The following is a 26,713-nucleotide window of genomic DNA, read 5'->3' on the forward strand; positions in this document are numbered from 1 at the left end:
TCATTTAGCGCAAAAAATTCGTCTGGTTTGAGCCAGGTTTCGCTAAGACCAATGACGTTAAGATTGTTGTCTCTAATGACCTCATTAACTAATAACGTTTTGGGAGACAATGATCTTATGTTTAAAAAGCCCATATTATAAGTATTGGGCTGTTTTGACGAGTTTTTGTTTAAATTATCCGTAGTAGAAATATTAATAATGTTGCGTTTATTATACGTAGTGCACTTTAAATAGTTTCGACCATATCTAGGAATTGATACGACGGGAATTTTCAGATTGTTTGCTTGATGCTGCGATCGACTGAACGCATCATGATTTGCCTCCTCAGTAGAATGCATATCTACCCCGGACACATTCACAACAGAAAACACATTATGTGAGTTGTGTGTTATTCTAAGAAAATTGCTATGCGTACAGGAATTATCCAGCCTGGTGCTGGCTAGTTCTAGCTTAACTGACTCCTCACCCGGACTAGCAGGCTCTGTAATTGCCTGTGACCGGGCTTGCTCTAGTGTAGTTAGTCAAATGTGACTTAAACAGTAGTCTATATTCTTAGACAGGATGATGGCGCCTTCCTGGTTAGGGTGAACATAAGTAAAACATTTCACCAGTAATGTCTTTAGTGGGGAAATAGTGGATGTCTCACTTACCGCCTGATGCACCTGCCTTGACACAGAGGAGAGCCAGACCTAAATGAGGCAGAGTCAAGTAGGGTTTGTAGCTGGGCCCCACCTGGCCGCACAGCTGGTGACACTTCAGGCTGATTGAGCAGGTACAGGGGAATGTACCGCCCCTCGATGATGCGGCCAAGGCTGGGGCGTTGTCTTCCTTGTTCCACTCTGCCTCCATTCCCTGGCTCCTCCCCTGTGAGGTGCCTACCTGTCAGGCGGTGCTTGAGTGAGACTCCACAGTATGCATATGTACTTGTATATGTACAGTATGTGTATATGTGTTTGACAGTGAATGTATATGTACAGTATGTGTATATGTGTTTGTACAGTGAATGTATATGTACAGTATGTGTATATGTGTTTGTACAGTGAATGTATATGTACAGTATGTGTATATGTGTTTGTACAGTGAATGTATATGTACAGTATGTGTATATGTATGTTTGTACAGTGAATGTATATGTACAGTATGTGTATATGTGTTTGTACAGTGAATGTATATGTACAGTATGTGTATGTGTGTTTGTACAGTGAATGTATATGTACAGTATGTGTATATGTGTTTGTACAGTGAATGTATATGTACAGTATGTGTATATGTGTTTGTACAGTGAATGTATGTGTACAGTATGTGTATGGACGGCGTGGCGCAGTGGAAGAATGGCCGTGCGCGACCCGAGGGTCCCTGGTTCAATCCCCACCTAGTACCAACCTCGTCATGTCCGTTGTGTCCTGAGCAAGACACTTCACCCTTGCTCCTGATGGGTGCTGGTTAGCGCCTTGCATGGCAGCTCCCTCCATCAGTGTGTGAATGTGTGTGTGAATGGGTAAATGTGGAAGTAGTGTCAAAGCGCTTTGAGTACCTTGAAGGTAGAAAAGCGCTATACAAGTACAACCCATTTATCATTTATTATTTATGTGTGTGTTTGTACAGTGAATGTATATGTACAGTATGTGTATATGTGTTTGTACAGGTCAATGTATATGTACAGTATGTGTATATGTGTATGTACAGTATGTGTATATGTACAGTATGTGTATATGTATGTTTGTACAGTGAATGTATATGTACAGTATGTGTATATGTGTTTGACAGTGAATGTATATGTACAGTATGTGTATATGTGTTTGTACAGTGAATGTATATGTACAGTATGTGGAAATGTGTTTGTACAGTGAATGTATATGTACAGTATGTGTATATGTGTATGTACAGTGTGTATATGTGTTTGTACAGTGAATGTATATGTACAATATGTGTATGTGTGTTTGTACAGTGAATGTATATGTACAGTATGTGTATATGGGTTTGTACAGTGAATGTATATGTACAGTATGTGTATATGTGTATGCAGTGCCGGCCCAAGCCTCCATGGGGCCCTAAGCAAAATTTGATTTTGGGGCCCTCTATTTCTGCCAATAATATTGATTGTTGATCATTCACACACCTACTATAAACTCATTGCGGCTCTGGCAGTGTTGTTTACATGATCCTATTGTCAGCCTGGCATGTCTTTACAAATGACATGTCATTTATAAAGATATGGGGGTGGCCCAGTTAAGAACATAAATAATACCAATGAATGAACAAATGATGTCCAGAGTGCCACATATGGTTCCTAATCTTAAAATGTAGAAAACATTCAGCTACAAGAGTGGCCTGGGGTTGAACAGTCCAAGTGATAAAGCTTTGTATTTACAGTAAAAGTGTCATCTTGTCTCATCAGTCTTGTACATATTAGTCTTTAATTACTAGTTTATATTTTTAGTTAATTGTTCATATTTAATGTTTACTTTGTACAAAGAGAGCGCAGTCTACTGAAGTTAAATTCATCAATAGTTTTCCCCTTTGAAAGACGCAAGGCAAATTCCTTCCATTTCACCATGTTGCTACAATGATCTTCACTGTTTTCATGCTGTTTCAGCAGTGCACCTATGTTGACCCAATCCCGCTGTCCCTCGGCTGCCAGTTTTAAGGACTTTTTGGAAAATAATTTGCAGCAAAAGCAATAGACTGCATCTTTACTTCTTGAATAAGTCAGCCAGCTACGCTTGACTTTTTCCCCATTGACTAGCTGTCTGTAGGTATAATGATAATGAAAACTTGGGCCATCATGCCGTTTGGGAAATGAAAAGTTCTCCTTAATAGACAGTGGTCCTCTGATCACCTGCTCAGTCCTGTCTGAATCTGAGAGGAAAGAAGGCCACTCAGCTGGGTCAACTGGCGGAGCTGATGATGGTCCATTGTGTGAAGGGGACGTTGTGGTGGAAGTTGCTGAGAAAGTGACCAAAGAAAGACAATGACTAAAAAAGAAGGACCTATAAGGTCATTAAAGTGCACTGTTGGACATAATTATTCATCTCAGAATGTTCTGCAGTACAATGAGCAATTATAAAGGGTGTTTTGCAGTTAACTTACTAGATAAATCAGCTGTGGTTTCAGACATGGAGGGGACAGTGGGCACAGAGGATGGAGGTGTGTGAGAGAGCACTGTAGAGGATGGAGATGGACCTAAGATGAAATACATACATACATACATATAGGCACACATATTAATGAGATACTTTGACTATATTAATTTCCCTTCAGGCGTAATGTTTATACTAAGAAATTAAATGTATACTGTATGGTGACAGTCTTTTCCTCACCTGATTCATCACTCACAGTTGAGCCTGAGGATGTGGACTGGCTCTGGGCTGATTCTGTGCCTCCAAAGTATTTGAACAATGCTCCTGAGGAAGTTTCACATAACTTATGAGTTGATGTAAAAAATAATGTTTATTTTACTCACATAAATGACCGTGCTCTGCTGCAAACAATTTGTGCAAACAACATATCTCACTAGTAACCTGATGCTAAAAACATATTGCTAGCACCGCGCTAGCTAGCTAACGTCACCTAGCTAAAGCTAATTACAGCTACAAATCTCTTTGATAAACTTTGTATTACCAAGTCATGCAAACATACCTTTATCATGGCATTTTTTCTCCTCTTCCACTTTCTTCTTCTTCCTTTTTTCTGCACCTGAAGGATAGGTCCTTTTTTGTGACATTGTTTTGCCTCTATCTGCGCTTTTGATGCCCAGTGCGCACTGGCATTGCACGGCAGGCGGCAAACGTCACAGGTGCAGCAGAGGCAGCTTTACATTTAAAGAGAGGCAGGAAGAACCACTAGGCCTAGATCAGCAGCAGCACTCTGTTGACCTAAAGTTGTGTTTTTGTACAATAATATATCTAATTCTAATATTTTTATTTCATTTTCAAGTTCCTGCTCTAGTAAACGTTCCTTTTTTTTCTTGTATGATTAATAAGAAATAATTTTTCCTCGCATAACTACTTTTGCCGTCTCCCAGAGAACGCAGGCCGTGATTTCTGGTTGATCATTAAAATCTAAAAAATCTGTCCATTCTTTCTCAAAATAGTTTAGGAAGTCTGGGTCCTTTAGTAATGATGTATTAAGTCTCCATTGTTTGATAGGTGCAGTGATAGTTTTGTTGGTGAGGGAAAGTGAGACAGGTGCATGGTCACTGATGATGATAGGATGGATGTGAATGTTTGAGATGTCAGATAAAATTGAGCTACTAGTTAAAAAGTAATCAATGCGAGAGAATGAGTGGTGAACTGGAGAAAAATAAGTGTATTCCCTAAGAGTGCGGTGATAAGAACGCCAGGCATCGCAAAGACCATAATCCTTCATATATTGCTTAAGTATTACCACTGACTTAGACTCACGGTGACTCCCAGTCACTCTGGACCGATCTATATTTGGATTAAATACTAAGTTGAGGTCCCCTTCTAGAATCAAGCAGTGGTTTGAGTGAGGAGAAAGTGAAGAGAAGAAAATGTGAAAAAAGGAGGGGTCATCAACATTTGGACCATAAATGTTGGCGATACATAAGTTTCTCCCGTCAACAGAAATATTAAGAATGATGTATCTTCCCTCTATGTCAGTAATGGAGTTATGGACTGTAAAGTTGACCTTTCTACTTATGAGAATGGCTACGCCTCTCTGTTTGGAGTTGTAACTAGCAAGGTATGTGTGTGGGTATTGCGATGAATGCAGTTTTGAGGTATCGGACTTGGAGAGGTGAGTCTCTTGTAGTAAAGCAATGTCTGCTTGCATGCTCTTCAAATGATTAAGAATTTTTATATTTTTTTCCTTTGACCCGACACCACGCACATTCCAAGTGACAAACTGTATAGTGGACATACTAAACTAGACTGTAACTAAGCGTGTGGATGTATGTGTGTACTTTATGTGTAAATAATGCATGTCTGTATCTAAATGTAAACCTATCATGCATATATGTAGGTGTGCAGAGTGTGTATAGTTGTGCATGTATTAGCTGTGAGTGTACATGCTGATGACAACAAGGGGACACACAACAGGTGGAGAAATAGAAAGAGAAAAACAAAACAAAAAGCATAAAATAAAAAGAAAAGAAGAAAGTGGTGGATTAAACAGGTAGTGAAATAAGTGACATAAAAAGGAAAACAAGAAAGTAAAATAATAAACATGTTGGTTTACCGAAAGAAAGAGAGAGAGAGAGAGAGCGTATGGTGTTTACGTGAGCGCTATATGACGCACAGGTGTATTGTGAGCAAGAGGGGGGGAAAAAAAGAGAGGGATTGAAGCATAATGGAATAACAAAACAAAAAAAAAATACAACATTTACCGTGTTTCAGACGCTAATAATACAGCCACGGCGTGGCTTCTGGATCACGGTAAAGTTGGCCGTTGATGAAAAGTTTATCCACCGCGATGACTGCACGGCATCCTTCGGTGATACACTTCTTGCGAAGCGGGAACAGATGGCGGCGCCTGTCGAGAATTTCCTTTGGAAACTGGTCGTTGATGCTGAAGTTGGATCCTTTCAGCTCTCGGCCCTGGTTCCTCACCCGCTCCTTCTGCTTGAAGCGTTCGAATTTGGCCACGATGGGTCTCGGCCTCCTGTTCTCCGGCTTTTTGGCTCCAAGCCGGTGGACGCGATGGAAGGTGATGTTCCTGATGGTGTCCGCTGGAAGCTTGAGCTGGTGTTCCATGAAGGACTTGATGGTTTCCTCTGGATCTTCCTCGGTCTTTTCCGGTATTCCCGCGAAGACCAGATTGTCCCTCATGCTTCTCGCCTGGAGGTCCAACATCGTCTCCTTCATGCTCCTGTTTTCTCGAATGAGTTGCGTCACTCCGTCGGTGAGGGATTTTACGGACTCACGAAGAGCGGCGTTCTACTTGGCGAGAGAAATGACCTGCTGTTGTCCGAATTCCAAACTCTCTCGGATGGCTTGGAATTCCTTGTGGAGCACCTCGACAAGTGCGAGGCGGCCATCCAAACAAGTCAGCCTTTTGTCGATGGAATCCAGGATGTCGGTGAAGTTTGTGCCCGGTGGTGACACATGGCCAGGTGAGTCCTCCGGGCGGCTTCTTTTAGACGTTGGCGTCTTAGATGGTTTCCCCATGACGAGACGATCGTAGCACTCTTCGATGTAGCCTTCAAGTGCCTCCAGATTTTGATATTTGAGTTTTATTTGCTTTATTTTCTGAATGAATCAGAATTGTTTGGCAGCTGAGTGTGCCACTTGATTCTATTTGTACTGTATGTGTATGTTTGTATAATGAAGGTGCGTGTGGATGTACGAATTTTGAGTATGTAAATATGTACTGTATTTGTGTATGTATGTGGGAGCGTAGATACCTATGTATGTACTGTATGTGAGTATATGTGAATTTGTATGTACGATATATTCGACTCCCAGTGTGCGTGGGAGCCAGAGTACGGCCCCAGTCTCTCTGAGAGCCCAACCCACAAACAGTAGGTGTGGTGCCCAGGGAACCAGGGACCACCTCCCCCACGCAGCCAAGCCGGCCAGCGACAGGAACCCCAGAACCCGGCCCACCGCGCCGTCCACAAGGGCCAGCAGGAGGCCGCAGACAGACGCACCCGACAGAGGACAAGGCACGAGAAAAGCAGGAGACAGCCAGACCCCAATCCAGCGAGAGACCACACCCCACACGGGCAGAAAGGCGGGACGCCCCGCCTGGGGTGTCCAGAGACCCCCCACAACCGGACTCGAAGACCGCCCCCGCCCCACCGGCAACCGGGCCCCCACGAGCCCACCCCCTACCCCCGGAGAGCGCGGCGAGGCCACCCCCCGCCACCCCACCCAAGTCGGCCGCCGCAGGACCACCCAGCACGGGGCCACGGGAACCACCCACCCCACCCGCAGGGACCCCAACGATGGAGATGGAACAACCAGCAACCGCCCCGCCGAGTTACTACCCCTCTGAAGGAGGGGAAAAAATAAATAAATAAATAAATAATAAGAATATTAATAAAATATATTAAAAAATTAATTAATTAATTAAAAAAAAGAATTAAAAGAAGATCACAGACATGCTGACACACAAGGTCACTACCCCAGCAACTGGTCTACTCGCAGCACCTCTGAATACCTTGCAGCACCAAGCTACCACAATTGACGCAGGGACTAGACCCAGCAGGCCCCAACCAAGACGGGCACGCATTGCGTTTAGACTGAAGTCGCATTTGAAAAGATCACATTCAGGACTATTTCCTGATGTAGTCTGAATTTGATGTCAAAAGATCAGTTTTGAAGCACTGTGGAGCGTTTAGACTGCCAAAAAAAATGTAATCTGTGTCACTTGAGGGCAAAACAAAATCAGATTTGGTGTGCAGTGTAAACGGGGCCAAATCTGATCATTTCGCATCAGTTTCAGGCCACATTAGGAGGAGCTTGATTACAGTACGATAGCACGTGCAAATATGCATGAAAACACTCCTACAGACATCACACATGGGACACTTTAGTAAGTAAGGATTGTTTTAGTTATATTGTAAAACTTACAAATGTTGCTTGGAGTGATGAATGGCAAATTCCTACGAGCAGAAACGCTATGGATGGTTTTATATCCGGTTTAAGGCATTAAAACAGGAAGTACATTTTCAACCCGCAACCATTTTAGCTAATGCTAACGACACTACCTTGATTACATTACTATAGCACGTACAAATATGCATGAAAACACTCCTACAGACATCACACATGGCACACTTTAGTAAGTAAGGATTGTTTTAGTTATATTGTAAAACTTACAAACGTTGCTTGGAGTGATGAATGAAGAATTCATACTGGTAGAGACGCTGTGGACAGCTAGAAGACTAGAAACTAAATGTAAGGACACTGCAGCACCTGCAGTGAGCAAACTAGTCCAATAGATGGCGTCATAGCACAACAAATACACACCGTTTCAGTGTTTCTGCTTGTGTTGAATGAAAACTACTGAACACAAAATGTTATGGCCTTCAGCCAAGAAAGATCCATAAATGAGCCCCACTGTTTTATAAGCCCTAGGGTTCAAAGCGTAAGAAAAAAGTAGCATCTTATAAATTGGAATTTACATTCCATGCTACAAATAGTAGAAGTATGTATGATATCGTATCGGATCCACATTGGTATAGGCCGATACCCAAAGCTCCAATATTGGAAGTGAAATAGTTGTATTGGGAAAGCCTTAAAATGACTGTTTTAGAGGGTATATCATTTGCCTAGTTATAGCTTGTTACCATAGTTGACATTCAGTTGTACACAATAAGAACTACTCACAAGAATACAGTCTTGTTTTTACGTAATATGCACTTACACATCACGTCTTGACAAACACTCTTCTGCTGGAAGATGTTATCCGAAGAGTAGTAAATACTGTAGCCAATCAGTCATGAAACATGAGTTAGCAGCACAACTAACTCTGTACTGTATATAGTAAATACTGTAGCCAATCAGTCATGAAACATGAGTTAACAGCACAACTAACTCTGTACTGTATATCGTAAATACTGTAGCCAATCAGTCATGAAACATGAGTTAGCAGCACAACTAACTCTGGACTGTATGTAGTAAATACATGAGTTAGCAGCACAACTAACTCTGTAGTGTATGTAGTAAATACATGAGTTAGCAGCACAACTAACTCTGTAGTGTATGTAGTAAATACATGAGTTAGCAGCACAACTAACTGTAGTGTATGTAGTAAATACATGAGTTAGTAGCACAACTAACTGTAGTGTATGTAGTAAATACATGAGTTAGCAGCACAACTAACTCTGTAGTGTATGTAGTAAATACATGAGTTAGCAGCACAACTAACTCTGTAGTGTATGTAGTAAATACATGAGTTAGCAGCACAACTAACTGTGTACTGTATGTAGTAAATACATAAGTTAGCAGCACAACTAACTCTGTAGTGTATGTAGTAAATACATAAGTTAGCAGCACAACTAACTCTGTAGTGTATGTAGTAAATACATGAGTTAGCAGCACAACTGTGTACTGTATGTAGTAAATACATGAGTTAGCAGCACAACTAACTCTGTAGTAAATACATGAGTTAGCAGCACCACTAACTCTGTAGTATGTAGTAAATACATGAGTTAGCAGCACAACTAACTCTGTAGTGTATGTAGTAAATACATAAGTTAGCAGCACAACTAACTCTGTAGTGTATGTAGTAAATACATGAGTTAGCAGCACAACTGTGTACTGTATGTAGTAAATACATGAGTTAGCAGCACAACTAACTCTGTAGTAAATACATGAGTTAGCAGCACCACTAACTCTGTAGTATGTAGTAAATACATGAGTTAGCAGCACAACTAACTCTGTAGTAAATACATGAGTTAGCAGCACCACTAACTGTAGTATGTAGTAAATACATGAGTTAGCAGCACAACTAACTCTGTAGTAAATACATGAGTTAGCAGCACAACTAACTCAGGTGAGTGTCTGCAGGCTGCTGGAGACAGACAGCAAGTCACTGCGCTCCATGAATGGTTCCAGGAGAAACAGCGGCTCCTCGCTGGTGTCCAGCTCCTCGGCCTCGTCCAACCTGTCGCACCTGGAGGAGGACACCTGGATGATGTGGGGGAGGGTCGTTAACGACTGGGAGGACATGCGCAAGAAGAAGGAGAAGCAGCTCAAGGTGAGGAGAAACTCAGCAATAAGATTGACTTGACTGACACACACTCAAAGTGTGTATTTGTACCCCAGCTGAGTCTGTCACCTGTCACCTATCACCTGACCTATTACCTGTTACCTGTTACCTGTTACCTGTCCTTCAACCTGTTATTCTAGCTGGTTATTCTGTCACGTGACCTTCAACCTGTTATTCTAACTAGCCACAGCTAAAGCTACTTTTAGCTCACATGTGCAGACACAGAATTAGCAGCAACTTCTTAAAGGTCAGATACACTTTGACCATAGAGATGGACTCTACATGATATCAGCCTTTGTTTACATCTGCAGATACACTTTGACCATAGAGATGGACACTACATGATATCAGCCTTTGTTTACATCTGCAGATACACTTTGACAATAGAGATGGACACTACATGATATCAGCCTTTGTTTACATCTGCAGATACACTTTGACAATAGAGATGGACACTACATGATATCAGCCTTTGTTTACATCTGCAGATACACTTTGACCTTAGAGATGGACACTATATGATATCAGCCTTTGTTTACATCTGCAGATACACTTTGACCATAGAGATGGACTCTACATGATATCAGCCTTTGTTTACATCTACAGATACACTTTGACCATAGAGATAGACACTATATGATATCAGCCTTTGTTTACATCTGCAGATACAGTTTGACCATAGAGATGGACACTGTATGATATCAGCCTTTGTTTACATCTGCAGATACACTTTGACTATAGCGATGGACCATTATTTGACACACACTATATGATATCAGCCTTTTCTTACATCTACAGATACAGTTGGACCATAGGGATGGACCATGATTTGGCATTTTGACAGACACTATATGGTATCAGCTTTTTTTTGTACATCTGTATTTTTTTCATATTGACTACATCAGCAGATACAATACATACACATCTGATACCAGTATTTAGTGTATACAAAAGTAAAGTAGATAGTAGTGTAGTCCTGATACCAATATTTTGGTCGCAATACTTTTTTAAATAAAGGGGACCACAAAAAATGTCATTATTGGCTTTATTTGAGCAGAAAAGCTTATGATACATGAAACATATGTTTATTATTGTAATCGAAAAACATTTTTGGCCTTAGATTAAATGTTGAACATAATAGACAACTTGTCTTTTAGTAGTAAGTAAACAAACAAAGACTCCTACTGACGTATGCAGTAACATATTGTGTCATTTATACACCTATTATTTTGTCTACATTATGAGGGACAAACTGTAAAAATGTATTATTTATCCACTTGTTCATTTACTGTTAATATCTGCTTATTTTCTGTTTTAACATGTTCTATCTACACTTCTGTTCAAATGTAATAATCACTTATTCTTCTCTTCTTTGATACTTGACATTAGTTTTGGATGATACCACACATTTAGGTATGGATGTGATACCAAGTAGTTACAGGATCATACATTGGTCATATTCAAAGTCTTCATGTGTCCAGGGATGTATTTCCTATATAAATAATAACAATTTTAAAAAGGAATAAAAGATGATGTGATGTGTCATTGTAGTATCAACTAGATACGCTCTTCTACGTGGTATCGTTACAATCAATATCTGTGTAGACCCACCCTTTTGTTTAACTTCATGAGAGTAGTTTGCTATTAGCGGTTATCCTCCTATGGTGTGTAGTGAAGCATGTTTAGCTATTCCTTGTCCTCCAGTGATAATGTTACGTGTAAGAAACTTACTTTATTTTTCGCCATGAAGGCCAGGATTTGGGATTTAGAAGTAGCTAAAACACTGTGGATGGACGTTAGCCGCTAGCTAGCTAGCCATGTCTTAAAGCAGCTCTTCCTGAGGGTGTTTCAGTGTTATAACTTCAACTTTATCTTGACTTTTTCCACTAAAATGCGTCCATTCTCTCTTTTCTGTCTACACATGGGGAGCCAAACTCATTTTAGCTGAGGGGCCACTTGAAGGAAAACCTTTGCTCACGCAAGCCAGACTGGTAAAATCATGGCATAAAAATTTAAAAAAATAAAGACAACTTCAATTGTTTTCTTTGTTTTACTTTGCCCAAAAATAGAAGCACTTTCTGAAAATGTACACATTACAAATAAACACTTGAAGTTAATTGGGAATTCTGAGGAAAAAATGTGTGCAGTTTCAAAAACATCATGAAGAAAACAATGAAGTTAGACTTTGTCTCAGTTTTTTTACAAAGCCATTTCAACTTGAAGCACTTCCTGTTTAGCATTCTCATGTTGAAAGTTCACAAATAAAATGTTTGTAAAAACAATCAAGTGTTTCCCCAAATCGCCACATTGGTGACATCCACAACTGCCACAACACATTCATTTATTAGAATCACAATTATAATGTCAAGAAAACAATGATGAAAAATGACACCATAGCCAAAATCAACATAACTTAACACTTAACCAACTTGAACATGGTAGATTTAAGCACAAAATAAAATAGAACAACACATGTATGAACAGACATGTTTACAATGGAGTTCAGGGTGCGCATGGTGCATTCACCCATTGCAAGCGCTGCACAGAACTCTAAATATAAAGATGACGGTAATTTTGACTTAAGACTTTGCATTTCACCGTTTTGTTAATGTATCCGTTGAATGTATCATTTAAAAGGAAAGAAGGTATAGTGCGTCGCTACAGCCGCCATCTGATTAAGTTCAAGTTAAAGTGCCACTGATAGTCACACACACACTAGGTGTGGTGAAATTATTCTCTGCATTTGACCTATCACCCTTGATCACCCACTGGGAGGTGAGGGAAGCAGTGAGCAGCAGCGGTGGCCGCACCCGGGAATCATTTTTGGTGATTTAACCCCCAATTCCAACCCTTGATGCTGAGTGTCATGCCGGCCACAACTGGGTCACACCTGCGCTGGTTGACGAAGTGGCAGCCAATCCAGACCTCATCTTTAAACACGGTCAAGTGACGTGGGTCACACTTGAATTGCTATTGCGACATCCAGTGGACACATTTAGAACAGCAGTTTCTTGCATTAAAATAATGCAGCTCATTTTTATATTTAGCAAACTGATCTTGCGGGCCAAATGAATCCTGTTTGACACCCCTGATCTACACAGTGTCTGCTTGCAAGTACTCTGTGCGTTGCCAAACATGCTCCTCTGCTCGTAAAACCAGCAATGTCACAACGGCGCGCCGTCAAGCCCATAAAGCACTTAATACCGGTATTTTTTTAGGACGCAGTATAGTATTGTTTTAAATTCATTAGTAGTGGTATATACTGTAGTACAACCCTAGTAGACTATAATAACCACTGCTCATTCATTAGTAGTGGTATATAGTACAACCCTAGTAGATTATAATAACCACTGCTCATTCATTAGTAGTGGTATTTAGTACAACCCTAGTAGACTATAATAACCACTGCTCATTCATTAGTAGTGGTATATAGTACAACCCTAGTAGATTATAATAACCACTGCTCATTCATTAGTAGTAGTATATAGTACAACCCTAGTAGATTATAATAACCACTGCACATTCATTAGTAGTGGTATATAGAACAACCCTAGTAGACTATAATAACCACTGCTCATTCATTAGTAGTGGTATATAGTACAACCCTAGTAGATTATAATAACCACTGCTCATTCATTAGTAGTGGTATATAGTACAACCCTAGTAGATTATAATAACCACTGCTCATTCATTAGTAGTGGTGTATATAGTACAACCCTAGTAGACTATAATAACCACTGCTCATTCATTAGTAGTGGTATATAGTACAACCCTAGTAGATTATAATAACCACTGCTCATTCATTAGTAGTGGTATATAGAACAACCCTAGTAGACTATAATAACCACTGCTCATTCATTAGTAGTGGTATATAGTACAACCCTAGTAGATTATAATAACCACTGCTCATTCATTAGTAGTGGTGTATATAGTACAACCCTAGTAGACTATAATAACCACTGCTCATTCATTAGTAGTGGTATATAGTACAACCCTAGTAGATTATAATAACCACTGCTCATTCATTAGTAGTGGTATATAGTACAACCCTAGTAGACTATAATAACCACTGCTCATTCATTAGTAGTGGTATATAGAACAACCCTAGTAGACTATAATAACCACTGCTCATTCATTAGTAGTGGTATATAGTACAACCCTAGTAGATTATAATAACCACTGCTCATTCATTAGTAGTGGTGTATATAGTACAACCCTAGTAGACTATAATAACCACTGCTCATTCATTAGTAGTGGTATATAGTACAACCCATGGTAGACTATAATAACCACTGCTCATTCATTAGTAGTGGTATATAGTACAACCCTAGTAGACTATAATAACCACTGCTCATTCATTAGTAGTGGTATATAGTACAACCCTAGTAGGCTATAATAACCACTGCTCATTCATTAGTAGTGGTATATAGTACAACCCTAGTAGATTATAATAACCACTGCTCATTCATTAGTAGTGGTATATAGTACAACCCTAGTAGACTATAATAACCACTGCTCATTCATTAGTAGTGGTATATAGTACAACCCTAGTAGACTATAATAACCACTGCTCATTCATTAGTAGTGGTATATAGTACAACTCTAGTAGATTATAATAACCACTGCTCATTCATTAGTAGTGGTATATAGTACAACCCTAGTAGACTATAATAACCACTGCTCAAGCAGCAGTCCTGTTCCCTTTTTTCATTCCTTGCTTTCTCTCCTTCTTGGTCGCTGGTGCAGTCATGTCTTCTGCTTACCTGTCAAAACTACCATTTTTGACTGGGGAAGGAATCCAGTTTTTGTCCTTCTTTCCTGGCGCCTTCCAGGTTCCGTTTTGTTTGTTTTGGCGACTGCAGCGATGGCGTCCGCTTGACAAGCCTGGGCAACACACGGAGTGAGGGATCATTGAAGGTTTCACGCTCAATCAAAGAAGGTGACAGACTGTAAACTTTGTGTAAATATCTTGTCAAATAGGAGACGATTATAGAAGTAAAGAAGAGCACATTCTCATACTCTCTATAACATCCAAGAACATCTTGAAAAACATGTGAACTATAATCTGTGAAGGAGCCCAGAATAGTTGTTATTGCAATATTTCAGGAGGAAACTTACAATGTATCATCCATCAAGTGTATAAAGTGGAGTGGATGAGTTCTTGTGCTGTAGAGAAACCTATTTTCCCAGGAGATGTTCCATATTTAGAAATAACATGTCTTAGGTGTTTGATGATGAAATAAACACAACATCAAACATGTGTAAAAACAACAACTTAAAGGCTTGTCCAGATGTTTACTGACATGTAATATTCATCTTGAATACATTTTACTACATCGGCTACAAATATCGACGATCGGCCTCCTTGAACTACTAATAATCGGTATCTGTATCGGCCCTGATAAAAACCCCTATGGGTGGATCTGTAGTGGCCCGGGGAACCAGAGCTGTACTCAGGCACCACCTACTGATGATGTCACAGTTGTAGCACCATCTGTGCTTGTTCCAACTGGCCCTGGGAAGTCAACCTCTGGCCCAGCAGATGCAGGATCACGTGCAGGACTAAGCAGAGTCAGCACAGGAAGTTGCAAAATGAGACGTGTCAGCAGGAAAGGCCTCACTGACATCCTGCCTGATCGCCACCTTTTCTTCATCTCTATCAAGTCATCCAGACTTTGTTCTTCATGCTAGTCGCCTTTTCTTCATCTCTATCAAGACATCCAGACTTTGTTCTTCATGCTAGTCGCCTTTTCTTCATCTTTATCAAGTCATCCAGACTTTGTTCTTCATGCTAGTCACCTTTTCTTCATCTCTATCAAGTCATCCAGACTTTGTTCTTCATGCTAGTCACCTTTTCTTCATCTCTATCAAGTCATCCAGACTTTGTTCTTCATGCTAGTCGCCTTTTCTTCATCTCTATCAAGACATCCAGACTTTGTTCTTCATGCTAGTCGCCTTTTCTTCATCTTTATCAAGTCATCCAGACTTTGTTCTTCATGCTAGTCACCTTTTCTTCATCTCTATCAAGTCATCCAGACTTTGTTCTTCATGCTAGTCACCTTTTCTTCAGCTCTATCAAGTCATCCAGACTTTGTTCTTCATGCTAGTCGCCTTTTCTTCATCTTTATCAAGACATCCAGACTTTGTTCTTCATGCTAGTCACCTTTTCTTCAGCTCTATCAAGTCATCCAGACGTTGTCCTTCATGCTAGTCACCTTTTCTTCATCTCTATCAAGTCATCCAGACTTTGTTCTTCCTGCTTCTCACCTTTTCTTCATCTCTATCAAGTCATCCAGACTTTGTTCTTCATGCTAGTCACCTTTTCTTCATCTCTATCAAGTCATCCAGACTTTGTTCTTCATGCTAGTCGCCTTTTCTTCATCTCTATCAAGACATCCAGACTTTGTTCTTCATGCTAGTCGCCTTTTCTTCATCTTTATCAAGTCATCCAGACTTTGTTCTTCATGCTAGTCACCTTTTCTTCATCTCTATCAAGTCATCCAGACTTTGTTCTTCATGCTAGTCACCTTTTCTTCAGCTCTATCAAGTCATCCAGACTTTGTTCTTCATGCTAGTCGCCTTTTCTTCATCTTTATCAAGACATCCAGACTTTGTTCTTCATGCTAGTCACCTTTTCTTCAGCTCTATCAAGTCATCCAGACGTTGTCCTTCATGCTAGTCACCTTTTCTTCATCTCTATCAAGTCATCCAGACTTTGTTCTTCCTGCTTCTCACCTTTTCTTCATCTCTATCAAGTCATCCAGACTTTGTTCTTCATGCTAGTCACCTTTTCTTCATCTCTATCAAGTCAACCAGACTTTGTTGTTCTTCATGCTTGTCACCTTTTCTTCATCTCTATCAAGTCATCCAGACTTTGTTCTTCCTGCTTCTCACCTTTTCTTCACCTCTATCAAGTCATCCAGACTTTGTTCTTCATGCTAGTCACCTTTTCTTAACCTCTATCAAGTCATCCAGACTTTGTTCTTCCTGCTTCTCACCTTTTCTTCATCTCTATCAAGTCATCCAGACTTTGTTCTTCCTGCTTCTCACCTTTTCTTCATCTCTATCAAGTCATCCAGACTTTGTTCTTCCTGCTTCTCACCTTTTCTTCATCTCTATCAAGTCATCCAGACTTTGTTCTTCTTGCTTCTCACCTTTTCTTCATCTCTATCAAGTCATCCAGACTTTGTTCTTCTTGCTTCTCACCTTTTCTTCATCTCTATCAAGTCATCCAGACTTTGTTCTTCTTGCTTCTCACCTTTTCTTCATCTCTATCAAGTCATCCAGGACTGCTTTGATTTATTTGGAACGTGCATACAGTTAACGACATGTCCGAAAAGGAGTAGGAAGAAGTTGAGCTTATTTTCCACTTTGGAGCAATTTCTTTCACATTTGTTTGTTGGCTTCCTGTGCTGAATGTGTAAGAGAAATTAAATCAATGGTCAATACAGTTGTGATGAATATGATCACACGATGAGATGAATAAGATGATCATAAATGGTCAATACAGTTGTGATGAATATGATCACATGATGAGATGAATACGATGGTCATAAATGGTCAATACAGTTGTGATGAATATGATCACATGATGAGATGAATAAGATGATGTCATTGTTCATCAGGATTCTTCTTTGTTGTACTTTGTAAAGACTTGGACTTGAAACAGTTTAACAATCCATTCCATACTTTAATTCCATATAGTGATATGCTGAAGGTTTGAAGTGTTGTACGTGTATACAGATGTTTTGACTTTTAAAGGGGAACTGCACTTTTTTTTTTACATTTTGTCTATCTTTCACAATCCTTTTTTTGTTTTGTTTTTTGCATTCTAACATGTAAGAATCAGCTTGTTCCAGGTAGCTAGCAATGCAGCTAATGTTAGCTATCAATTCTACCTCTGAATCACTTTAAAAATGCTTTCAAAAACTGCCAACAATACTTCATTGATGTGGTGTAACCTGTATAATGACAAACTGTAGCAACACTGAGGAACTCTTTTTCTAGCGTACTAACACACTGGCATGCTACAGTATTAGCTACTAGCCAGCTAGCTTTTGAGTTAGTAATCCACCACACTCATCTTACTGACTGGAAACATGTTACAGTATCTGTAAAGTAGTATTTCATGTTTTGTTTGTACACAGCCAGCGTATGTAGTGTAGTTGTACTAACACGCATGGTGATCTATATGAAGTGTGACTCACTCCATGAACAGTTGTCTGTTTAGTCCAGCTGGCCGGGGACATTTTTCACAGTTTATTTTAGTAAGCACTCCATTTATGTAGAAATAGCTTGGCTTTAAGTTCCACATTTACAGCGTTAATGTCACTTTCACCTCACTCTCGTGCCTCCAACATCTCACTATTCCTTCCTGCTGGCTTCTATAAGCAGCAGTTCCTCCTCAGTATATTCAGCTTGAAAAATTATAAGGTTGAATAATAAATCCTCATTCGTCCAAAAATAGTTGTCTTCGTCATCTGTTACCAAGTCTGACGTGATTAGAAAACACACTCGCGTTTGTTTCTGGAAGTAGGAAGTCATAAGTGTGTTGCCATGAAAACAGAAATAGAAGTGCTGAGGAAAAAAGTTCCGACAATGATTAAAATGATCAAAATAGGTTAAATATTGTACATATTATATATTGTTATTAAGGTGTCTGTTTCTACATTATATATATACTTGCAGTGTGTATATTGTACATATTACATATTGTTATGAAGGTGTCTGTTACTACATTATATATATACTTGCAGTGTGTATATTGTACATATTACATATTGTTATGAAGGTGTCTGTTACTACATTATATATATACTTGCAGTGTGTATATTGTACATATTACATATTGTTATGAAGGTGTCTGTTACTACATTATATATATATATACTTGCAGTGTGTATATTGTACATATTACATATTGTTATATAGCTTTTGGGCTCCTGTTAGCCGCATCTTGCAAGCATTTTTTTATCTTTACAATCCTAAAAAAATACTTATTGTCTCTCATAATGTTAGTGAATAAAATTAAAAATTCCCAAAAAAAAGTGCAGTTCCGCTTTAAGTTGAATTTTTCTCTAAGATTGTATTTTTCTGTTGTTGAAAACATTGTTGGCTAGCAAGTAATAGTTTGCTTTGTGCATGATTGTCTCTTTGCAAACGCAGCAAGTGATAACGTTTGAATGTTCTCTATATCCAACATTATGTAATAAACTCACTTCTTTTTTAACACAGTGTGAATGAAGTGTATTTATGTACAATAATATGTAACACTAGTGAGTAGTAGATGTAACACAGTGTGAATGAAGTGTATTTATGTACACTAATATGTAACACTAGTGAGTAGTAGATGTAACACAGTGTGAATGAAGTGTATTTATGTACACTAATATGTAACACTAGTGAGTAGTAGATGTAACACAGTGTGAATGAAGTGTATTTATGTACACTAATATGTAACACTAGTGAGTAGTAGATGTAACAGTGTGAATGAAGTGTATTTATGTACAATAATATATAACACTAGTGTGTAGTAGATGTAACACTGTGTGAATGAAGTGTATGTACACTAATATGTAACACTAGTGAGTAGTAGATGTAACAGTGTGAATGAAGTGTATTTATGTACACTAGTATGTAACACTAGTGAGTAGTAGATGTAACAGTGTGAATGAAGTGTATTTATGTACACTAATATGTAACACTAGTGAGTAGTAGATGTAACTGTGAATGAAGTGTATTTATGTACACTAATATGTAACACTAGTGAGTAGTAGATGTAACACAGTGTGAATGAAGTGTATTTATGTACACTAATATGTAACACTAGTGAGTAGTAGATGTAACAGTGTGAATGAAGTGTATTTATGTACACTAATATGTAACACTAGTGTGTAGTAGATGTAACAGTGTGAATGAAGTGTATTTATGTACACTAATATGTAACACTAGTGAGTAGTAGATGTAACAGTGTGAATGAAGTGTATTTATGTACACTAATATGTAACACTAGTGAGTAGTAGATGTAACAGTGTGAATGAAGTGTATTTATGTACACTAATATGTAACACTAGTGAGTAGTAGATGTAACAGTGTGAATGAAGTGTATTTATGTACACTAGTATGTAACACTAGTGAGTAGTAGATGTAACAGTGTGAATGAAGTGTATTTATGTACACTAATATGTAACACTAGTGAGTAGTAGATGTAACAGTGTGAATGAAGTGTATTTATGTACACTAGTATGTAACACTAGTGAGTAGTAGATGTAACACAGTGTGAATGAAGTGTATTTATGTACACTAATATGTAACACTAGTGAGTAGTAGATGTAACAGTGTGAATGAAGTGTATTTATGTACACTAGTATGTAACACTAGTGAGTAGTAGATGTAACACAGTGTGAATGAAGTGTATTTATGTACACTAATATGTAACACTAGTGAGTAGTAGATGTAACACAGTGTGAATGAAGTGTATTTATGTACACTAATATGTAACACTAGTGAGTAGTAGATGTAACAGTGTGAATGAAGTGTATTTATGTACACTAATATGTAACACTAGTGAGTAGTAGATGTAACAGTGTGAATGAAGTGTATTTCCATCCATCAATTTTCTATTGCTTGGTCCAAACACATTTTGCTTTATTCATTATTGAAGTGTTTCCTGCTACTTTATTGTTGTATATTTTTAAATGCGATATCCAGTTCATTTCATCATCTATTATAGAAATTACATTTGTTGAACTTTTTGTCTTTTTTCTATTGTTACCCAATATCATTATTTTAGTTTTACTGAGATTCAAAGACTTTGTTTGTGTCTCTTTAATGTGTTCATTTCTTTTAGTATGTGTGAATGAACATTTTCTACACCAAAATTCATCCATTTCTTCTTCTTCTTCTTCTCCAGATTTTGGCGTGCTCTAATTCCAGGAATTCCCAGAATTCCCGTTTTTTCAAACCCTTTTTTCAGCCTTTTTTCTGGCGACTACTCCTTCCACATGTTCCACCCACTTCAACCGTTCCACCATCAAATCATTCCTCTTAATCAGGACAAAAAACTAAGTTGTTTTTTGAACTGGAAAAATTCTCGGTTTTCCCGAAATTCCAGGAATTCCGTACTACTATTTTCTCCATTAAAAATGGTACTATGTCAACATTTCTCCACCGATTTGAAAAATTCCAACGTCATTCAGAACATTCAAATGTTTTAGCATTTTCAAAAAAATTCCCGCTTTTCCGGAAATTCCCAAATTGAAATCAAACTGTCATTGAAAAGAATGGGACTTTTTTCAAAGTTTATGCGATTCAAACTGTTCAGGAATTGTGTGCTCCCTTTCAACAATTATAAAAAAAATTCCTGTATTTCCTATAATTCCTACTTTTTATGGACATGTTCCCCATTCTAAAGGAAATCCATTGTTCAAACCTCCACATTTTTCAACCGATTCAAACCATTCCACCTTCAACACATTCAACTCATTCTGGAAATTCAAACTACCAATTTTCCACGTTCAACTCATTTCAAGGAATTCCTGCTTTTTCTGACCTTATTCCCAACCTTTTTTAGTGCGATGACTCCTTTCACATTTTCAACCCATTTCAAGCGTTCCACTGTCAAAACATTCCTTTTAGTCAGGACAAAAAACCAAGTTGGTTTTCCTGAAATTCTGTAATACCATTTCTCAATTAAAAACTGTTACTACTCCAACATTTCTTGACCGATTTAAACAATTCCAACAATTCAGCTCATTCAGAACATTCATGCTCCTAATAATTTTCAAAAATATCCCGTCTTTCCCAAAATTCCCAAATTTCCAGGAAGTTCCCATTGAAATGAATGGGACATTCCTAGTTGCACAATTTCCACATTTTTCAAGCTATTTAAACCATTCCAACTACCGTATTTTCCGCATCATAAGGCGCCCTGGGTTAAAAGCCGCGCCTTCAATGAACGGCATATTTCAAAACTTTGTCCACCAATAAGCCGCCCCGTGTTGTAAGCCGCATCTAACTGCGCTAAAGGAATGTCAAAAAAACAGTCAGATAGGTCAGTCAAACTTTAATAATATATTAAAAACCAGCGTTCTAACAACTCTGTTCACTCCCAAAATGTACGCAAATGTGCAATCACAAACATACGTATATCAACATGGACAGAGCTGCGTGAAAAAAGCCACCCGGCCTCTTCGCGTAAACTTAAACTTACCTTAACCACTCGCTCATCTTTTCTTCATCCATCCCTTCGAGTTAGCTTTTATGATGACGCCGGCTGGAAAGGTCTCTTTTGGCAAGGTCTTCCTTTTGAATATCACCATGGGTGGAAGTTAGCATGGCAAGCTAGAACCACAGTGAAGGATGACTTCTCATTCCCTGTGGTGCGAATATTCACCGTACGTGCTCCCGTTCCACAGTGCGGTTCACAGGAATATCAGTTGCTGTGAAATACGGTAGTAATCCGTGTGCGGATGGAGAGATTGCGTCTTTTCATGAACCGGGTCCTTGTCGCTTAGTAGGAGCCATTTTGTGGTCTTTACAGATGTAAACACACAAAGGAAATGAAACGTACGGTGATATCCGCGCGTTTTTTCTTCTTCTTCCGGGGGCGGGTGGTTGCTTACAGTAGAAGAAGAAGCGCTTCCTGTTCTATGGGGGCGGGTGCTTACCTTGGCGGTTGCTTGCGTAGAAGAAGAAGCGCTTCCTGTTCTACCGGGAAAAAAGATGGCGGCTGTTTACCTAAGTTGCGAGATCGAAACTTTATGAAAATGAATCTTAATATTTATCCATATATAAAGCGCACCGGGTTAAAAGCCGCACTGTCAGCTTTTGAGTAAATTTGTGGTTTTTTGGTGCGGCTAATGGTGCGGAAAATACGGTAACACTTTTCACTCATCCTGGACATTCAAACTAACTCTTCCCCAAGTTCCAAACTCTTCAACATTCAAAGCATTCCAACCTTCTTCCATTCCTACTACATTCTGTCAGCATTCCAGTTCAACTTCAGCATGGGAGCGTTCCCACTCACCTCTGTGTTCTCTCCTGAACATGGTCTGCAAATAATACTCACTTTAAGTCCTTTTGTAAGAACACATTTGGGCTCAGTATTGATCCCTTGGGTACACCGCCAGACCTATTTAGCGCCAGAAAGGAAGTAGAACCACATTTATCCCGTCTGATCCGCCTCCTTTCCCCAGGATCTGGTGGTAAAAGGGATCCCGCACCACTTCCGGGCCATCGTGTGGCAGCTGCTATGCAACGCCCAGAACATGACCATCAAGGACCAGTACTCGGACCTCCTGAAGATGACGTCACCCTGCGAGAAGCTGATTCGCCGAGACATCGCCCGCACTTACCCGGAGCACGACTTCTTCAAGGAGAAGGACAGCCTTGGCCAGGAGGTCCTCTTCAACGTCATGAAGGTGTTGCCATCATTTCTTTGACTCCTGGATTGTTTCAAGCCTGCTTAATGTTGCAATGCACCTTTTGCTGCTCAGGCCTATTCTCTGGTGGACCGCGAGGTGGGTTATTGCCAAGGAAGTGCCTTCATCGTCGGGCTGCTGCTCATGCAGGTACCGCTCATTCAGCCTCACCCCGAGTGAAGAAAGAAGTCTAGCATAATACACAGGAGTTATAGGTGCTAGGGAGGGTCTCCATTTATATAGCGCTTCATTACATTCCACGTCGTGTTGACACACGGATGGCGAGAGCTGCCATGCCAGGCGCTAACCACGACGGCCAGGACTAGGATGGCGGAAGCTGGATTCAAACCAGGAACCTGGCGTGGCCGCTCTTCCTTCTGAGCCACCTTTTATCGTTTTAAATTAAAATGACCGGAAAAACGTGATTTACTGCACTTTTATAAACTTATGGACTGACTGGCGCCAGCTCGCTAGCTTATATGCTAACATGAAAACAAGAGACATTAAGGTATTTCCAAATGAAGAAAGGACATACTGAAGTGAAGTGAAGTGAATTACATTTATATAGCGCTTTTTCTCAAGTGACTCAAAGCGCTTTACATAGTGAAAGCCAATATGTAAGTTACATTTAAAGCAGCGTGAGTGGCACTGGGAGCAGGTGGGTCAAGTGTTTTGCCCAAGGACACAACGGCAGTGACTAGGATGGCGGAAGCGGGGATCGAACCTGCAACCCTCAAGTTGATGGCACGGCCACTCTACCAACCGAGCTATACCGCCCCTAATCTACTCTAAAGTTGTATAAACACTAGGGGTGTGGGAAAAAATCGTTTCGAATTCGGAATCGCGATTCTCACGTTGTGCGATTCAGAATCGATTCTCATTTTTAAAAAATCGATTTATTTTTATTTTTTTTGTATTAAGTTTTTTTCCCATTTTTTTTTTCTTTTTCATTTTTTTTCATTTTTTTTTTAAATGAATCAATCCAACAAAACAATACACAGCAATACTATAACAATGCAATCCAATTCCAAAAGCAAAGCCGAGCCAGCAACACTCAGAAGTGCAATAAACAGAGCAATTGAGAGGAGACACAAACACCACACACAACAAACCAACAAAAATGAATATTATCAACAACAGTATCAATATTAGTTACAATTTCAACATAGCAGTGATTAAAAATCCCTCATTGACATTATCATTAGACATTTAAAAAACAGAACAATAGTGTCACAGTGGCTTACACTTGCATCGCATCTCATAAGCTTGACAACACACTGTGTCCAATATTTTCACAAAGATAAAATAAGTCATATTTTTGGTTCATTTAATAGTTCAAACAAATGTACATTATTGCAATCAGTTGATAAAACATTGTCCTTTACAATTATAAAAGCTTTTTACTCTGCTTGCATGTCAGCAGACTGGGGTAGATCCTGCTGAAATCCTATGTATTGAATGAATAGACAATCCTTTTCAATCGGGAAAATATCCTTTTTGAATCGAGAATCGTGTTGAATTAAAAAAAAAAATCGATTTTGAATTGAATCGTGACCCCAAGAATGGATATTGAATCGAATCGTGGCACACCCAAAGATTCGCAGCCCTAATAAACACATCAGTGTCTGAACAACTAAGATACTTCATTGTGTGATCCTCGTCACGACACGACTTTGTCGCTTCCTTCAAATTGTATTCCAGCAGTTATGATGGCGCCCGCCGTGCCAGTTAGCATGGTTTTCAAACAACAATATCTTGTAAAAGATGACATAAAGGTTACTTGAGAACACAGTATTTATTTACGCAAACATGGACAATGTGCTCCACAGCATTCAATGGCAAAGAAATCAATATTTTTTGCACTACTTTATTCACTTTAAATACATCAGTTCACAAGACTAGTTTAAGTTACAGTAAGCTCATGACACAGCAAATGCGGACACGTTTGTTACTGGGTGTTTCCCGCCTTGGAGACTTAGCATGTGTGATCATTTCATGTGTGTGCTGTTTCAGACTGTAAGATTGTTCAGTGAAGGACACTTGAAGCATGTGTGTGTCACTTTAAGAAAGGTGACTGATACAGCTGCTGTGTCGTTGGGCAGGAAGCGCCAAACTTTATCAGGAAGCTCTTCTTTCTTTCGCTGCGTACCGGAAGAAGTTGGAAAAGTGGAGTTTTTGCCGCCATTATTGAAATAAATGGAACTAAGAAAAGGGAAAATTTGGATCATTTGAATAGTTATTTTCCAGTTGACTATTTGGCACATGTCATATTTATTTCTGCACAGCTATTTGTACAGAATGTATTACAATAAAGTACCAAGTCAAAAACTTTTTTTAACACAGTGTCAATACAGCTAGTGAGTGTGCCAAACGCTCCCCCAGCATCACTACTTGTTTGAATATAATATGTGATTGATAGGAATATTGGATGTGGACAATCCCCAAATGTGAAGTGTCATTGTTTTGAAATGTCAGATGCCAGAGGAGGAGGCCTTCTGCGTCTTTGTGAAGCTGATGCAGGACTACAGACTACGAGAGCTCTTCAAGCCCAGCATGGCGGAGCTGGGCCTCTGCATGTACCAGCTGGAGTGCATGATCCAGGTAGGAAGAGCACTTGACAGACCTTGACACGGTGGCCCAAGTGAACATCTGCCCTCTAGGAACATCTGCCGGAGCTCCACCTGCACTTCCAGGCACAGAGCTTCCACACCTCCATGTACGCCTCCACCTGGTTCCTCACTATCTTCCTCACCTGCTTCCCGCTGCCCGCGGCCACCAGGATCTTTGACATCTTCATGTATGAGGTGGGTTCTCCAAGGCTCTGGGAACTGTTGGGCATTGGCCAGTAACCAGGCTGTCCCCGGTCAGGGTCTGGAGATCGTGTTCCGAGTGGGACTGGCCATCCTGCAGATGAACCAGGCGGAGCTCATCCAGCTGGACATGGAGGGCATGCTGCAGGTAGGAAAGCAGGCCCCGCCCACTGGAAGCTGTTCCTGGAACTCACGCAGCTTGTGCTCCCTGACCGCAGCACTTCCAGAGGGTGGTCCCGCACCAGCTGGACAGCGGACCTGACAAAGTCATCCAGGCGGCGTATCAAGTCAAGTACAACGCCAAGAAGATGAAGAAGTAAGAAGACACATTTGTCATGAAATACTTTAACACGCTGCCTTGATAGCAGGGTAAGACTGCAGCTGACTTCATCAATCATAGAATCATCGTAGAAGGAAGGCTTGTCCCCATACCCATATTTTGCTAGTGTTAGAACTTCACCTTTATCTTGACTTTTTACACCAAAATGCATCCGTTCTCCCTTTTCTGTCTACACGCTGTGTCTGCTTGTAAGTACTCTGTGTGTGTGCGCTGCCCAACATGCTCCCCTGCTTTTCTGTCTACACACTGTGTCTGCTTGTAAGTACTCTGTGTGTGTGCGCTGCCCAACATGCTCCTCTGCTTTTCTGTCTACACACTGTGTCTGCTTGTAAGTACTCTGTCTGTGTGCAAATCATTGTATTCCATTTATATTTATCCATCCATCCATCCATTTTCTACCGCTTATTCCCTTCGGGGTCGCGGGGGGCGCTGGAGCCTATCTCAGCTACAATCGGGCGGAAGGC

At 39.8% G+C, this 26,713-nt stretch overlaps 1 protein-coding gene across 6 annotated transcripts in view; it reads left to right on the forward strand.

Annotated features, from left to right (window-relative positions):
- The window catches only part of evi5b (ecotropic viral integration site 5b), an 86,403-nt gene that overhangs the window by 24,144 nt on the left and 35,546 nt on the right, over window positions 1-26,713 (forward strand). For all 6 annotated transcript variants that reach the window (XM_061977428.1, XM_061977427.1, XM_061977426.1 and 3 more), the window contains 7 exons: window positions 9,477-9,666; window positions 22,875-23,099; window positions 23,175-23,249; window positions 25,575-25,700; window positions 25,760-25,903; window positions 25,968-26,057; window positions 26,128-26,225. In XM_061977428.1, coding sequence (XP_061833412.1) covers window positions 9,477-9,666; window positions 22,875-23,099; window positions 23,175-23,249; window positions 25,575-25,700; window positions 25,760-25,903; window positions 25,968-26,057; window positions 26,128-26,225 — 948 coding nt within the window. The remainder of the gene's footprint in view (window positions 1-9,476; window positions 9,667-22,874; window positions 23,100-23,174; window positions 23,250-25,574; window positions 25,701-25,759; window positions 25,904-25,967; window positions 26,058-26,127; window positions 26,226-26,713) is intronic.

This window comes from Nerophis lumbriciformis, linkage group LG18 (assembly GCF_033978685.3).
Source record: "Nerophis lumbriciformis linkage group LG18, RoL_Nlum_v2.1, whole genome shotgun sequence".
In the NCBI taxonomy this organism is placed as follows: Eukaryota; Metazoa; Chordata; class Actinopteri; order Syngnathiformes; family Syngnathidae; genus Nerophis; species Nerophis lumbriciformis.